This window comes from Cyanistes caeruleus, chromosome 2 (assembly GCF_971803275.1).
Source record: "Cyanistes caeruleus chromosome 2, bCyaCae1.hap1.1, whole genome shotgun sequence".
In the NCBI taxonomy this organism is placed as follows: domain Eukaryota; kingdom Metazoa; phylum Chordata; class Aves; order Passeriformes; family Paridae; genus Cyanistes; species Cyanistes caeruleus.
Window position 1 is genome coordinate 2,851,548 of NC_141702.1, and position 17,260 is coordinate 2,868,807.

Genomic DNA, 17,260 nt, shown 5'->3' on the forward strand with positions numbered 1-17,260 from the left:
GAGACCCCAAGGAATTGGATCAGTGATCCTGGTGGGTCTCTTTCCAACTCAGGATATTCTGTGATTGCATGATCAAGTCATCCTTGCAGGTACCATGTCACAGGTTGAGAACCTGATCCCGATAAACCAGAACAAGCTCCAGTAGCTGGGAGCTGAAGTTTGGAAAGTTCCACTGTGGAATGAAACAGCTTCACATCCCTCAGTGTAATTAAACATTGGAGTCTTTTTCCATCACCATCCTTTCGAGTCTTTCAGATGGGATAATCCATCATTTTAAAAGAGGGTCTTGATTCCAGTCAGGAGAAGGAATCCTGTGAATCTGTCAAGTGCAGTGGCCCATGCTGTTGATTTATGAGCCTCCCTTTCCAGCCCCTCCTTCAGAGCTGTGTTCAGGATCATTTATCTGCACCATCCCTGAAAAACTTGGAGCTCTGCATTCAGACAGACCCCTCCCTACGGCAGAGGGTTGGAACAAGGTGATCTTTAATGTATTTTCCAAACCATTCCAGGATTGTGTGATTCTAAGACAATCTCCACCCTCAAACCATGCTGTTGGACCTTCCTGGTTTCTTGTAGAGTTTATGGAGGAGTTTTTCTTTCTGTCCTACCAGTTTTTGGTTTTAGATCTTTTTCTTGCTGTATTTTTTATTTGGATTATCTGAAATTGGCCATCACCAGAGGGTGGCTTCTTTCTTTCAGCCTGGAGAAGAGAACCCTCAGAGTGACATCACTGAGGCCTTTCAGTACCTACAGGGAGCCTACAGGAAGGATGGAGAGGAATATTTACAAGGGCCTGGAGTGACAGGGAAAGAAGAATGGCTTCAAACTGAAAGGGAGTAGGTTTAGATGGGATATTGGCAGGGAATTCTTGGCTGTGAGGGTGATGAGGCCCTGGCACAAGTGCCCACAGAAGCTGTGGCTGCCCCTGGATCCCTGGAAGTGTCCAAGGCCAGGTTGGATGGGGTTTGGAGCAACCTGGGATGGAGGAAGGTGTCCCTGCACATGGCAGGGGGTGGAAGTGGATGGTTTTTAAGATCCCTTCCAACCCAAACCATTCTGTATTTCCATGACTCCCATGGATGCGTTGTTTTGATGCATCAAGACAATTGGTCCACGTGTCTTATTCATATGTTTGGATTCATCCTGATTGCCAGAGCTGGGAACTGATGAGCAGGAATTTATGGTTCTTCATCTTCCAGGTATGAGAAATGGATTTCTGCTGAAATAATTTGAACAATACCCAGATAATCAATCCTTTACCATGTCTGTAGTCTTGGCTTTTGGAGTGGTTTAGGCTCAGCCTGTGGCCTACAGAGAACAGGGAAGTGCCTGAAGGGCTTTAGGATGACTGAAGTCCATTATCTGGGCACACTGGTATGTGGATGAAGTGCAGTAGTTGTGATAACAGGTCAGATAAACTCATCAGCTGAATTTATGATTCATTCTGGCTCTAAACCAAACTAAAATCATGACATTATGTCTTTATATCCTCATACAACTGAGGTTCAGCACCGTTCCACTCTGTGCTTTCAGAAGACGGTGGATGTGGCAGATGTGTGATTCACTCTTGGATTTCTGGCAGCTGGGAAGCATCACCTAATTAGGCCAGGCAGGAGGCCTTGCTAATGTGGCTGAATTCCTTCTGGGAATGAGCTCCTGTATCCATGTGACACCGAGCCGTGGAGACACCCAAATCCTTCACAACTGTCTCAGGCTTCTGTGTGGCAGTGCTTGGTGAAAACAGCCCCAAACCTTCATCTAAGCTTGGATCAGTGGAATTTCCACGTGTTTCTTCCATAATAATTTGCCAGAAGTGAGAGCATCACTTTACCCCTGGAAAAGATGGAATTGCTCTCAGAAGATTTTGCACGCCCCAGCCCTGCACAGGTTGCTTTGCCTGGGTATTTTTATGGTTCCTTAAGGGGAGGTTGGACACCAGGAGGAATTTCTTCATGGAAGAGGCTGTCAAACTTCAGGAGGGGCTGTCCCTTTCCTGTTGGAGTCCCCATCCCTGGAAGTGCCCAAGGAACACTGGAACTGGACGTGGCAGTCAGTACTCTGGGCTGGTGATGAGGTGGAGATTGGATTTAATCTTGGAAGTCTTGGAGGTCTTTTTCAATCTAAATGATTCTGTGATTCTTTGATGTTATTGTTCTAATCTCAGTCCAAGAATTTTGCAAAGCTCTTCACACCTCATTCATATTTCTTGATTTGAGAAAAACCTGAACCACAAGGTCCCAATGCCAGATTTATGTTTTGTAAGGTAGGGATGGTAGAAGGTCTCTGAGTTGGGATTGTTTCTTTGCCTTGGTTTGTACCTATTCCCTGTTTTCAGCTGGCTGTGGGAAATACGGATTTATGTAAAAATACTGAAAATTAGAGTTACCTCTCTGACCTGCAATGTTTTTTTCCTTTGAGGTTGAGCTATGTGCACACAGTTTTATTCAGGCAGCCTCGTGGGAATGCAGGACTCAGTCTGCCAACGAGAAGATTTTGACTAAGAAGATAAATGAGAAGATTTCTTATTCAGCACAAATCTTTGGGAGAATCTCTTGTCTCATACAGCAAGTGCTGAACTTCTTGAGTATGGCTCTCATTCGAAAATACAGAAGCTCAGTGTGTTTTATCTTTTTCCAGTGTTTGGGGTAACACCATTTCACCCCTTCTACCCCCAGCAGAGTTAATGGACTTGTCTCATTGTTCTGATGTCATTAAACATACAATGTGTACATTCTGTGGCAGATTAAGACCTTTTGGTATTGGTTTAGTTGGTACCAGGTTGCTGAAGAGTACAGACTGCCAGTCCCATCATTCATCATTGTATGAGTGTATTAATATTCAAAAACTCCTGCTTTCTAAGCAGTTGTCCTTTAGAAGAAACTGACACCTCACTGGGATTCAAATTGTCCCTGGGAAGGAGCCTGGCTCTTGTTTAGGGAAGCTCTGGAGTGCACAGAAGTCAATTGAAAAGCAGGAACCTTTGATCAAATCAAACAGTTGAAAGAGATCCTCCCCAATGAGCATCTCCGAAGTGTGGGGCCCTGACAAAGTCCTCCTGACTGTTAATTTAGGCTCTATTTTATAATTCATTAGAATTGGGAGACTGAAAAAGCAACAAACAACTCCCTGACTTCTGCCAAGTGGCATATGGCTGTCATCTCTGCTCAGCCTCCAGTGCCCTGCTCAGCATTCCTGCTCTCCCAGGAATGAGCTGATCTGTAAGAGGATTGCTCTGGATGGCTCTATAAGTGCTTGAGATGATGTTTCTTTGTCACTGATACAGAAATGAGGGATGAATGGGATATGCCAAAAATACTACAAAAAAAAAAATCTTTGTAGATAATTTTATTTTTTAACATTTGCAGAGGTGTAGGGCAAAGTCTGTATTGGCTGTTTTTTTACTGGGGCTATCCTCAGAGCTTTCCAGATTTTTTTTTTAGACTGTAAGCCTGACTGTCCCCTTAAAGTTGTGCCCTCACCATGGTCCTGCTGGCATCTTCTTGCTGCCTATAGAGAGGGACTTGGATTTTCAGCCCATCAGTTTTGTGTGTCTTCTGTAGTGTCACAATTTCTGTAAAGTAATATTTGACTTCCCTGTTGGGGAAAAGGGTTATTTCCTCCTCTGTCCCCGACCTTCCAGCCAGATACAAGCTCTTTGTTTGTGTTGACTCTGGCAATCACAAAGTTCTCTGCTCAGGCTGAAAATTAACCCTGCATGAATGGAAGTGAAACGTGGTTTCCAGCCAGGATTTAAATTGCCAGGAGCAGGAATTCTGGTGGGATCACCCTTGTGGCATCAGCACTGACCTGCGGTGCCTGAGCCAATTCCAAGCCCCACTGTGCTCCTGGTTGGGGAAGAACATGTCACATTGGATCAGATCTGGAAGTTTGGCTGCTCTTTGTGGGGTGTCAGAAACTGTTTCTCCAGACCTTTGGAAAAATCAATCTGATAACAGAGGAGAGTGTTTGGCGTGGTGCAAATGTGAGTCCTGTAAAGGACTTTAATCTTGGAATTCTCCTGACCTGTGTGTGGGTGAAGTCCTTTGTCTGTCAGAGATTTCAGCCAGCTCAAGGTGGCTTTAAAGAAAGGCTCCTTCTTGCTTTCATAGTCTGTACAAAAGTCAAGCAGACAACCAAACTAATTTCTTTTTAGAGCAGCCTGGTCTAGTGGAAGTTTTCCCTATCCATGGCAGGAGATGGAACAAGATAATCTTTAAGGTCCTGTTGAACCCAAACCATTCTGTGATTCTGTGAAAACATGTTTGGGAGAAATGAAAAATCCACTTGCCTCCTTCAGCTCTGTTCTTTCCTGAGCACAGCCCAAACCAGATGCTTGTTTAGGTAGTTCTGCTCCCCACATTCCTCAAAAATACCCAATAATTCCCAGCCCACAGGGAACAGCTCAGGTGCAACTACAATTCCCTGTGCTGAGTGCCTGTTGTCCAGAAATCCCATCATTTTTCATTCCTTCTGTCTTTCTCTTTGGATTTTTGAGTTAGTGGCAGAGAGGAAGCCAGGACTCTGCAGCTTTGGTCACTCTCTGACCACAGGGCGAAGGACAAACCTTTGGCCACCGCTGCTCAGGGGCTTCTGGAATTTCGTCTCCAGCCTTGTTGATCCTTTGTGAATACCCAGAGAACCAAAGTCATTGCAAGGCATCTCATTCCTGTCAGGGACAGGTCCTTATCTCGCCTGTGTTTGTGCAGGAAATGTAAGCAGGGCTGATGTTTTTCCAGCAGTTGAGGACCATCTGTCCTACAACAAACTCATCACCTGCCAGACTTGTTCAGAACGTCTCTCAGTCCATATGTCTTGTGTATCCATGATAAAGAAGAAATGTAGGAGCCATTTCTCTTCCCTGTGACCTTCCAAACATGCTGGCATTTAGCCTTGGTGCTGATACAGGAATTCTCCAGATTAATATCTGCTTTTCGTTGTGCTGACCCAGTTTGTTTGCAGAGGGGATATTTATTTCTCCCCAGCTTTGAAGGCCTGTACTTTTTTTAGACATTGCATAAGGAATCTATCATCTGCAAATAATTAAAATTAGACACTAGAAATGACATTGTGTTGCTAATGAGCAGATGTGTCTACTTATACCAGTGGAAGAACAGCTGTACACATAAAAAACGCTGCAGCCACCCTAAACCAACATTTGGTATTCTGCTACAGGCCTGGAACTTCATTTGGAGATTAAAGGGGAAAAAAAAAAATAATCTCTCTCAGTAAAATATAACCATTTTCATGTTTTGCCTTTACATTTTTGTAACACACTTCCCTTTATAATTTGAGTGAGATTTGTGAGTCTCAGATTAAAGCGCCTTTGTCGTGTATTTCAAACGTTATTAAGAGCCTTGATGGTCTCAGCATTATTACAAGGTGTAACAAAAAACAGTAGAAATACAAAATCTATTGTCACCAGGCATATTAAATATATTCAAAATAGAATTACCAGCCCCTCAGGGAGCCATTCTTGGTCCAATACTCCTCAATATTTTCATTAATGACTCGGAGGATACAGTGAAGAGGATGCTAATTAAATCAGTGGTAAAGACATTGCTGGGAGGCCCTTGAAGGAAGTGAATAAAGCACAGCTCTGTGTTGATAAATTAACGTAAGCCACGGAAATCTATGTGCCGGACACAATAATGATAAATGTGTGGTGGTTCCTGCAGGGCTGGACACTCAAGAGTAGAACTGGGTTGTTTGATAGGAGCCTTTCTGTTGCCTTCTTCTAATTTCTGTCTTTGGGACAGTTGATTGATGCTAATTCATCCAACCAGAATTTAGTCCCCTGCCCAAACTCACCTCCAAAATACCTGTGGTTTGTGTGGTTTTTTTTTCAAAATAGTAATTTCTTTGTCAGAGTTGCACTTTGAGAATGCAGCACCATCTCCTTCCTGAACCGAAATCTTGTGTTTTGTTGTTCCCACTCTTTGTGTTTCTCCAGGAATAAACAGGCATTAAAAATAAATAGGTGTTATTAGGCTGCTTTGCATCCCGAGGAATTTCAGCTGCCGTGTCCTAATTTGCACGTTGGACTCTTTTTATCCATATAAATTAGAAAAGACTTTTCCTGACCTATATTTGCAGTTTTGGAGATGATATTTTCCCTGCATCTTTCTTAATGAAGGGGATTATTAACCAGAACGTTGGTTGCTGAGGTGGGCTCACTTTTTGAAGTGAGTGGTGCTGAATCAATTCTGGCTCAAGGGTAAAAGTCCTTCTGGGCTCTGAATTCCTCTTTCAACTGCTTTTAGGTTCTTTATTTTACATCTGTCAAGGATGTGTGGACCATTTCCCCAGAACTACTGAAAATTAAAACTCTGACACTGTGTGAAACATGAATCCACCTGAGGGAGGTGAGGTTTATACTGGATATAAGGAATGATATAAATATCATTCCTTATATGATATGGATATAAATGGATATAAAGAATGAGCTTATATTTTATATATATATATAATATAACTTCATGTGGGTCCCTTCCAACTCAGAATATTCTGTGATTCTGAGATGATCTTTAAAGGTCCTTTCCAACCCAAACCATTCCATGATGTCATGGTTCTATCCATGAAACCGATGGGAATGTAGTGAGAATAACAACATCAAAATTTTAATGTGTTTGTAGAATTAGGAGAGCACAACCTTAGAAAGTCTTTTTCTGCAGAATTTTTTGATAGATTGTTCCTAATCCTTAGTCAAGGAAAACAATAGATGAAGTCAAAACAAAGAGGTACCAAACATTGTTTTCTTCTTCAAATAATAGTGAATTTACTGTACTTGGGTCTGGAAATCTGAGGCACTGAAGCGTGGCATCATTAATCATAGTTTATGGTGATTATTAGTAGGCTTTTAATCTTTGTTTTCGTGTATAATTAGGTACAAGAGGTCAAAGCTGATTCTCTTCTGAACAACAATATTTTCAGTGAATGACTGTTTTTCTCTTCCTGCAATTTCCTTGTGCATATTTATAAGAGCACACTTGTCTGTGTTTTGAGAGAGCAGTGTCCCATGAGCTTATCTGCTGATAAAAGCAAATGACAACACTATTATTTTTATTATCACTAATTATTTTTATTACTATTGCAACAGCACCTGGTGGATCAGAGTGGGTTTGGATCCATGGTGCTGGCAAATGCCTAAATTGAGGCGAGGCACTAATGAAGAGCAGATAAAGAGAAAGGAGAAGGCACATGAAGAAAACAACAGCAAATCTGTGTGGCTCCATAGCTGAGCCCGTGTGGTAACTGATCTGAATCCCTGAATTCCTTAATCGTATTTTTCCCCATCATCAGTTGCTCAGCTTTCGGTAACATCACAGCAAAGTTAATTCCTGAAGAAAATCAGCAGTGAGGGCCCGATTCCGAGGCCCAAACAGAAATGCCTTTGCCATGACAGATGCTTTTGGGAATTATTCCTGTTTTCCGGCAGTTAGAAAATGTGGAGCTCAGTTCTGTCCTCTGTCATGCCCTCTAGTCTCTTCCACACATCCCTGCATTTTATTTGGGATTAAAGGGTATCACGATCTCCAGGCAGGCTTGTTTCTCCAGCACAGCCAGGAGAGATAAAGGCTGAGCTAAATCCACCTAAATTTAGATGTCTTCATGGGTGTAGAGGGGCTGAGCTCCCACGGGTGTTGTCAACCCAGTTGACTCAAATGAGGCATCAATCTTTGGTCAGCTTTGGTTGCCTAAACCAAAGCTCAGTTCCAGCTTCACTGGTAAATATTGATAAAAATTTCATTCCCTTCCCGTGTTCATAGAATCATGGAATTGTCTGAGTTGGAAGGGACCTTAAAAATGATCTCATCCCATCCCCTGCCATGGGCAGGGACACCTTCCACTATCCCAGGCTGCTCCAAGCCCCATCCAGCCTGGCCTTGGACATTTCCAGGGATCCAGGGACAGCCACAGCTTCTCTGGGCACCCTCTGCCAGGGCCTCCCCACCCTCACAGGGAACAATTCCTGCCCAATATCCCATCCATCCCTGCCCTCTGGCACTGGGAAGCCATTCCCTGTGTCCTGTCCCTCCATCCCTTGTCCCCAGTCCCTCTCCAGCTCTCCTGGAGCCCCTTTAGGCCCTGGAAGGGGCTCTGAGCTCTCCCTGGATCCTTCTCTTCTCCAGGTGAGCACCCCCAGCTCTCCCAGCCTGGCTCCAGAGGGGCTCCAGCCTTTAGACCATCTTTGTGGCTTCCTCTGGAGTTTCTCCAGCAGGTTGAGGTTCATCCAGCTCTCAGAGAGATTTTGAAGAGAAAGTACCTCTGAAAAAGCCTAATGCCTATTTATGGCAGAAAATGTCTAAAATCCTGCCTAAACCAAATCATTTAACTTTTGATTAAAGTGAAGTCAGGTTTGATTAAAGTCCCCTACAATAAAGTTAGTGCCATTAAGGATGATTTATGTGCATAATTCACTGTTCTATTCATCTGTTCTGTGCAGTACTGGTAAATATGAATTTTCAATTAATAAGTAGAAATGGATTAACACTTTTGCCTGGCAGTGATACTTGAGTTAATACTTGAGCTTTGTTACACTTATCCAAAACAAACCTTTGAGAGTTTTTTTTTTCCTGGGCTCAGGTTGATGATGCACTTCCTTCAAAGGTCAAAGAACATTCAAAAATGAATTTATAGATTGTTATATCTGAAGGAATTAAAAAATAATGAATATACAGGGAACTTTTCTTCTAAACCAAGTCTTCCTTGAGAATTTCTAGTTTAAAAAAATATGTCTAAAATATTTGTAGTGATAAAGGAGCAGTATTGCTTCTGGTATGTGAATCACAGAATGGTTTGGGTTGGAAAAGACCTCAAGGATTTTTTAGCGCCAAAAGAAGACCAAACCCAGAGTTTCCTCCTTGACACTGAGAACTGTGTATACTGAAAACTTTCTAAACCTTGTTGACAGTGTAAAACTTTCCTTTATTATGTACAAGCTCATTAATTCTTTTAAACCTCCTGAACAAACTCTTTTCTATTTAATTTATACTTCCTGCACAGCAGCACCTTGAAAATCATCCAGAACTCTCAATGCACAGCACTGTAACGAAATTCTTTCCTATTAACATTTTTCTCCTTTAATCATGTGCCATAAAGAGTTTTACTTTCCCCTGGCAACTTTTAAGCTGTATGGATGTAATCATTAGAGTGAGTGATGACATCAAGCCAGGGTGACATGGTGCAATTGATTTTTACTAAATAATGATATGATGAGCTGGAAGAAGGAGTTTTATTAGTCTTAACTCAGCAAGGATTGATTGGGGAGAAGAAAATGACCAATCCGTACCTCAGGTTGCTGCAGGTATAAGAAAATAAGTGACAGCTGCAGAAAAGTCTATAAATCATGGGAAAAATTATGATAAAAATAAGAGCTATGAACTGCCCTTTAAAATTTCACTGGATGGCAGAGAAGAGTCGAAGAGACCTCAGCCATTTATCTCCATTATGCCTGGGATCCTCCGAGAATAGCAAAGTTGACGGATGATGCCATTACATTTTTTTTATTATTTTTAAATGGAGGGAAGATAAGGAATGGTGTATAAGTGTTACTTTCAAGTCATTAGAGGGTTGAGTCTTTGAAAGAATTCCTTGATTTGGCCAATAAAATAAAGTGTCTTTTGCTTTAGCTTTCTGTAGGTAATGTATTAAACATTGGCTTTTTGGAAACAAGTCTGCTTGTTTGCAGTTTCTGAAGAAAAAAAGTAGTACTGGGAAATCTGGGGTTTTTTTATTGATCAGAGAATCACAGAATGGTTTGGGCTGGAAGGGAAGATCGCCTCATTCCACCCCCTGCCCTTGGGCAGAGACACTTTCCACTACCCCAGGTTGCTCCAAGTCTCATCCATCCTGGCCTTGGACACTTCCAGGGATGGGGATTCCATATTCCAGTCCATATTCCAGTAATTCAAACCAAAGGAGAGCCAGCATTTATTGCTTTGATGCCAAAGAATGTGAGGAAGATCGAAACTAAGTCATTCCTAGCCAGGTGCATCAGAAGATACCAAAGTGTTGGTAAGAAAGGGATTTTTAGGGCCATTTCTTTGCCTGTTATCTACACCTTGGCAAAGAGCAGCTTTCCTAGTGGCAGTGTGTTTATATTTCATGGCAGTCTCAGGCTGGGAATCGTTCCTTTGACAGGATCTGGGAGCCCAGCACAGCTCCCTGTTCTCTCCAGGCACCATCCTCTCACCACAAATTTCCATTTCACTTAAAGCAGAGCTCAGCTCTTGAGGGCTTTCTGTGGTTAATTGGTGCTCTGGGCTCTGCTGGCACAGTGAGGACATTCTGTGTTCTCCAGAGTGTTCAGGGCTGAGCTCTGCTGAGGTGCTTTGGTCAGCCAGAGGGAAATTCCTGAATATGATCCATGCCCATTTGGAGCTCCAGATGCCCTCATCTATCCTGGTTCTCCAGAGACAAGAGCTTTCAACAACAGCCCAGTGCTCACACAGAGCCTGGGCTATTGGATTTTGGGCTTCTTTTACACTTTGGCACCACACAACCGTATCCAAACCCCACATATTTTTGTGTTTTGCCAGAGAGGTGAAAATTCTCTGCTTTTCTCTCTGTTCTAAAATCAGCCTCTCTATCAAAGCAACTCTTTGACAAAAGGTTTTCTGGCTGTTCCCAGCAGATCAGCCGTTTTTTTTTTGTTTCAGGCCTCCCCAGTGAGTGCCAGGCTGTTACCTCAGAGGTCTGGTTGTTTCTGTTCCTGCTGGCTGTGTTCCTGATCACCTGGTCAAGGACACAAGATTTGTCTTTTCCCATCTCTGTCTTGCCCCACTGATATTACTGAAGTAGATCTGGATGAGAACAATTCCTTCATGGGAAGGGCTGTCCATCCCTGGCATGGCTGCCCAGGGCAGTGGTGGATTTCCCAACCCATTTATTTTTATATATTTTTTTAAAAATTATTTTAAATGCAGCTCTTCTTTGATTTGTTCTGGCTTTGAATTCATTAGGAAGCCTGAATTAGCATCCTGCCACATTGTCTGGGGCTTCTTCACTCCTCCATCCCCTCAGGTACAAACACCAGGATTCTGAGTCAGGATTCTGAACTTCAGCTAAAGGGGAGTTGACTGAAATACAGAGCCCACTTCTTCATTTTTAAACATTCTTTGCAGAATGGAACCAGAATAAGGATTTTAGCAACAATTCCTACATGGAAAGTGTTGTCCAGCCCTGGCACAGCTGCCCAGGGCAGTGCTGGAGTCCCCATCCCTGGGAGGATTTGAAAGCCCTGTGGATGTGGCACTTGGGGACAGGGGTCAGTGGTGGCCTTGGCACTGCTGGGGGATGGTTGGATTTGATGATCTCAGAGGACTTTTCCACTCTCAGTCATTCTCTGATTCCTCAGGGTTAATATATTTTCCTACCAGCTTCAAAAAGTAACGTCTTTATCATCGCAGCCCTGAATAAAAGGGAAGTTCAGGTCCTACTGACAGATTTCCCTATTATCCTTGAGGAAAAAATTGATCTCCTGGAGCTATGCTAAAAAACTATCCATAAACTGTCTGGTTTTGCACAGAGAATGGCTTTGAGACATCTCACAGAAGAGTTAGAGACACAACCAGCCTTTCCCAAAAAAATCCAGTTGCTCTGAAGTTGTTCAGCTGACGTTCTGGAGGAATTGTTCCTTCTCTGAGTTAAGAGTTTAATCACAGAGGTGCTGTGGAGTTTCAAAGATTCAAGCAGAAGTTGTTTTGTTTTGAAATTGCTTCTGTCTGAAAAAAGGAACAGGGTGCCCAGAGAAGCTGTGGCTGCCCCTGGATCCCCCCTGGAAGTGTCCAAGGCCAGGTTGGACAGGGCTTGGAGCAGCCTGGGATGGTGGAAGGTGTCCCTGCCCATGGCAGGGGTGGGACTGGGTGATCTTTAGGGTCCCTTCCAACCCAAACTGTTTCATGTTTCTATGATTCTATGAAAATGTATTTCCTTAAAGTGAAGCCCTCAGGAATGGAATGTGGCTTTAGGTTATTGTTCAAGAGATAAATGCTCTTTGTTGCTTGGTTGTTGTCTTATTTCCCACCTGGATTTTGGATACTTTGCCTTTCCATTGTCCTTCCAAGTTAAATAACTTTGGCAAGACTGAAGAGCCTCATTTCTCTGGTGGTTTTCTTTTTGTTTTGCTTTTCTCTAGAAATATATTTTTAATTTAGAGTAATTTCTCCTCTTAACCTTCTCTTCAATAAATTAATTAATCTGACTGGCTCCCTGATTCTGTGTCACGTTGGCACATGCAGATATTAAATAATCTGATTTTTTTCACTCAGAGCACTGTGCACATGAGCTCACACCAAACTTAAACTCCTAAATTCATGCTGGAAACCAACACCCTCTGTAGTGCCCCTCCATTTAGAGAGATTTTTGTAATCTCCTCCCTATCTGGGTGTTAAACAGATTGTTAAGCAATAAATAGATTTGTAGAATGTTAATGCTTAAGCTCAAACATCAATCACCATTAAAGTATCCTGGCCAAGCTAAAGCTTTCCTGGTCTGTCCTCATTTTATCCCAAACTGGCTTTCCCAGAGCTCCCTGCCACCCTGGAAGAACTTCCAAAGGACTGAACAAAACATCCCTTGGTGGCACCTGACACTCTTAAGTATTGATGAAGAAGCTTGCTGTTGTATTTAATTGCAATAATACATTTTAACAGCCAGAAAAATTACCCACATCATCAGAAAACTCCATCAGATGTTCTGGAATCAGATTCTTTCATGTAGCTGTTGGTCATTGAGTGCAGTTATCCTAATACATATTTTAAAATATTTTTGTGTCTTGTTGTTCATAAATATTTCAGGCAGTTTTTGTTTGTTTATAGTATTTTCCTTTTAATTTTTTTTTTTGTTGCCTTGTGGGGGTCCAAGAGGGATAAATCCATGATTTAATGAGGAGTAGTGAGTTGAGGGCATCTTCTTCCTCCAGTAATACTGGAGAAAAATACTTCCTCCACTCCCTTTTCCAGGGGGGTATCAGGACATCATTTCCTTTTTCCATTTCATCTCCACACTCCTGAGAGTTGATGGGAACCATCAGAGGGGCTTTTGCAGCCTGGTGGCAATCACGACACCAGTCCTGATGATTTCCAATTTGTCTTGAATTGCAGCTTTTTGGGAGGACTCTGCTTAAGAAACTCCACAACTTCATACATCAAGTCTTTTGAAGGGGTTACACATACCAGCAGAAATATCACAAAATCCTGGTGCCAAAATTGCCCATCCAGCCTGGCCTTGGACACCTCCAGGGGTGGGGAGTCCACAAGCTCTCTGGGCAGCCTGTCCCAAAAATAACTATTTTTCTCCAGAAGTATTTTTTACCTTTCTCCCATTAAGTTGTACTCCCACAGCACAAAAAAAAAAAAATTATAAGCACTTGATAAAATCAACTTTTTTTTTTGGTAACCATTTGCATGGTTCAAAATCAGTTTTGTTGTTTTTTTTTAAGAGTGCCTTGATTACAGTTACTGCAGATTAATTATTTAAGGTTTGGCATCTCTGTTTTACTGTTGTGTGATGGAACAAAACCGTAAAATGCCCATTTTTGTTTAAAAGGAAATTTAAAAGGAAATTTAAAGGGAAATATCAGCATTGAATATCTTCAGGACTCTTTAACCAAAGACTTGGACTTCCTAACACTCCCTGCTGATTGTGCATGGAAGGAACTGTGCTAATCCAGCTGTAACATCCTGAATTTAGCGGGAGGTGTCGCATGGCAATTGTCCCATGGAATGAGATGAGCTTAAAGGTCCCTTCCACCCCAACCCATCCTGGAATTCTGTGAAATGTGGGTGTTTTGGGGTCCTCCCAGCACCCAGGGAGGGAGGGAAGCTGATCCCCTTGTGTTCTGTCCCCCCAGGGATGCGGCAGGGGAATGATGTCGGCACTCAGTATCGCTCGGCCATCTACACCTTCTCCCAGGAGCAGATGGAAGCTGCCCTGAGATCCAAGGAGGAATACCAGAAGGTAACACTGGGCAGGGGGTGGAATTGCTTCACCTGCGAGCACAGGGTCGAAGAAGTCACCAATTAACACAAAATCACTCCTTGTGCTGTGCACTCTCCTCAGTCCAATGCCCAACTTGCATCAGAGTTGCTTTAAATGCCAATTTTTAGGATTGTTTTTTGTGTGAGTCATTTTATAACCGTGCAGAAAGAAAAATAGCTCCTTATGCAGAGATATTTTGAGTCTCTTCTACAGGTTTTATTTAGTGTGGGCTCACCAGAATACAAATCTGTGGTCTTTAAGCTTCTCTGGACCCCAAACCCTGAAGGGTGTACCCAAAATCCCAGATCCAGGAGTTCCTGAACATTGCTGATCAATAATTGAGCTGGATAACTCAGTATCACCCACCTGATGCTTGTGAGATGCTTCTATCAAGCCTTTCCATAATTATCCTGGATGAGATGTGACAGCCTGTGACTTAATGAGAGTATTTTTTGTGACACAAGGATTTGTGTGAGAGAGCATTGACCTTCCTTTCACAGGATTTTTCCCTGTTTTCTGGGGAAGATGGATTCTGTGCCTTCCCTGCCACGTTACTATTTAAGTAAAGGCAGAGGGATTATCACCCTGCAGTGTTGTTGCACTGTGGTGCAGCCCAGTGCTCTTGTCGATGCAAAATACAGATTCTGCAGCAGAAAAATATTAAATTATTAAAATTTACATGGAAAAAAACCCACTCACCTGGGACATCAGTGCAGTAAACTTAAGTAGTCCTAAAAGAAAACCAGCGTTCATTATATTTAAAGTCTTCTCACTGGTGTTATGTTAAAGAACCAGGAGTTTTGGTGTTTATTTGATGTTAAAAGTAAAAAAATCTTTTTACATCAGCCAGAAGATCCCAAAAGGCAGCAGTTTTTTTTTACCAGTGTGGGTATGACTGGGTGAGCTCCTAGGGCTGGTTCCTACTTGCAATTGGAATTATTTTGAGTGCAAAGAGGTGCTCAGAACAGCAGGTAAGTGATTTCCAGATCTGATAACTGTGTGTGTAGATGAAGTGCTCAATGACTTATGTTTTTTTCTGGTGGGGCTAAATCAGTCTTGCAGGGTTTTATCTGGTGGATTTGGAAAATATTTATCATTCAAAACTTACTTTTTACTCATTATTTACCTTAGATCCACTGCTTTTCTGAATTCCTTTTATTTCTTTCATTTAGCATCTGCTGACCAACATCACCCTGCAAATCTTACAGCTTTAATTTGCTTTCTCAACTCTATTATCCTCTGCTGTTATTTGTCATTAAATAAATACTGACATGAGAGCAAAATTGCCATGTGTGAGATTGCAATATGATATTACAGAAATTTCCATCATCAAATAGATTTCCTTAATGGCACCATTTAAAATTTACCTACTTTGAAAAGTGTGTGTAATTAGTACATTTATATAATTAGGCACAACTGTAAGTGAGCACATGTAGAGTTTGTTTTTGCACTGAAGTGGGGAAGGAAGGGACGGTGTTGCCAGCTAAGGAAACCCAGGAAATATGCACTGAAATTCCTTAGGGATGTGTGTTTCCCATGTATTATTAACAACAATATCTCCAATATTATCTACTGGGGTATTGCAGGAGCAGTGGAATGGCTGTGTGGGAAACACACTGAGCAAACAATTTGTTCAGGAATCCCTTTTCATATTAAATGCTGTGCGTTCCATTATTTTAATGTAAATGTAATACAGCCACTTTCCTTATTATTGCAGCAATTTAAAATAAATATCAAGCTTTTCTGGCAGTGACACGTGCCAGATAATCATGGATAAAAATGTGGGAATGGCACAATTTTTCCTTGATAAGCAGTGGTGCCTGCAGCCAGGGAGGAAGGACTAACAAACACAACAATAACTGCAGTGGGCACGGGTGACTCCAGCGTTTTTTTGGCCCTGCAAAGGAAGAAAAATAAAATCAAAAATGTCATTTATCTTTTTGTTCAATGAATAATTGTGCCTGTGCTCTTAGATGTGCTTTGAGCTGAGGGCCTGAAAGAGCCCTAAAAATGGCTTTCAACCAGAAAATGATGGGTTTGCTAGATGAGGTTTGGGTTTTTTCCCAAGTGGCTCCTGGTGCCCAGGGAAGGGAATGGAGCTGGGGAAGGGGCTGGAGCACCAGGAGAGGCTGAGGGAGCTGGGAAAGGGGCTCAGCCTGGAGAAAAGGAGGCTCAGGGGGGCCCTTCTGGCTCTGCACAACTCCCTGACAGGAGGGGACAGCCAGGGGGGAACAGTGAACAGGGACAGGAGGAGAGGGAACGGCCTCAAGTTGTGCCAAGTTGTGGTGTAGATTGAATATTAGGGAAAAATTCTTCACAGAAAGGATGGTCAAGCATTGGAATGGGTTTCCCAGGTGGAAATCCCAGGTGGATTCACCATTCCTGGAGGGATTTAAAAGCCCTGTGGATGTGGCAGCTGGGGACATGGATCAGTGGTGGCCTTGGCAGTGCTGGGGGATGCTTGGATTCGACGATCTCATAGTGCTTTTCCAACCTCAGTGATGCTGGGATTCAATTTTAAATGACAATAATCAGATTTATTACCAGGCTGTGGGTGAGACCCTCAGTGTACCTCGAGCCCAGGTACCCCACAAGGTCACGTCTATTTTAAGTTGTGGAACTTGCTGCTGGTTCCTGCAGCTGCTTTGAGAGCTGAGGAGTGGCAGGAGTCAGAGTCAGCTGCTGGTGACAGAGGCTGTAATACAATAGTGCTGCTGCTAAACGGTGACACGGTGGAAGAGTAATCAGAAAAAAACACCAAATGAGGTCCATGCCTTGGTGAAATCACTGTGAATGAGCAGTTTTGCCTGAAGCTGATGTTTTTAAATACAAGTGAACCTGAGGTTACTCAATTTTCAAGACAGTTGCTCAGCTGGGTTTGGTTTTCAAATGAATTATCAAGGCAATTGTAATCCAGAGAGTGAAATCAGGGTGGGAAGAAGTTTGTATTCATTTTTTTTTTCAGAATCAGACCTTGTAGTTGTTTTGTCAAGCACTAGCACTGGGTTTTAAGGCTCCAAGGATACACTGAGTGCCTCCCCTTCATGGAATCACAGAATGGTTTGGGTGGGAAGGGACCTTAAAGCTCATCCAGTGCCACCCCCTGCCATGGGCAGGGACAACTTCCACTATTCCAGGTTGATCCAAGCCCTGTCCAGCCTGGCCTTGGACGCTTCCAGGGATCCAGGGACAGCCACAGCTTCTCTGGGCACCCTGTGCCAGGGCCTCACCTCCCTCACAAGGAACAATTCCTTCCCAATATCCCATCCATCCCTGCCCT

General features: G+C 42.8%; 1 protein-coding gene across 3 annotated transcripts in view; it reads left to right on the forward strand.

Annotated features, from left to right (window-relative positions):
- The window catches only part of MSRA (methionine sulfoxide reductase A), a 238,834-nt gene that overhangs the window by 143,151 nt on the left and 78,423 nt on the right, over positions 1-17,260 (forward strand). For 2 of the 3 annotated variants that reach the window (XM_086875419.1, XM_086875421.1), the window contains exon 5: positions 13,853-13,959. In XM_086875419.1, coding sequence (XP_086731545.1) covers positions 13,853-13,959 — 107 coding nt within the window. Of the gene's footprint in view, positions 1-13,852; positions 13,960-15,152; positions 15,264-17,260 lie in introns of those variants that run through there. The other variant, XM_086875420.1, reaches the window with a different exon arrangement.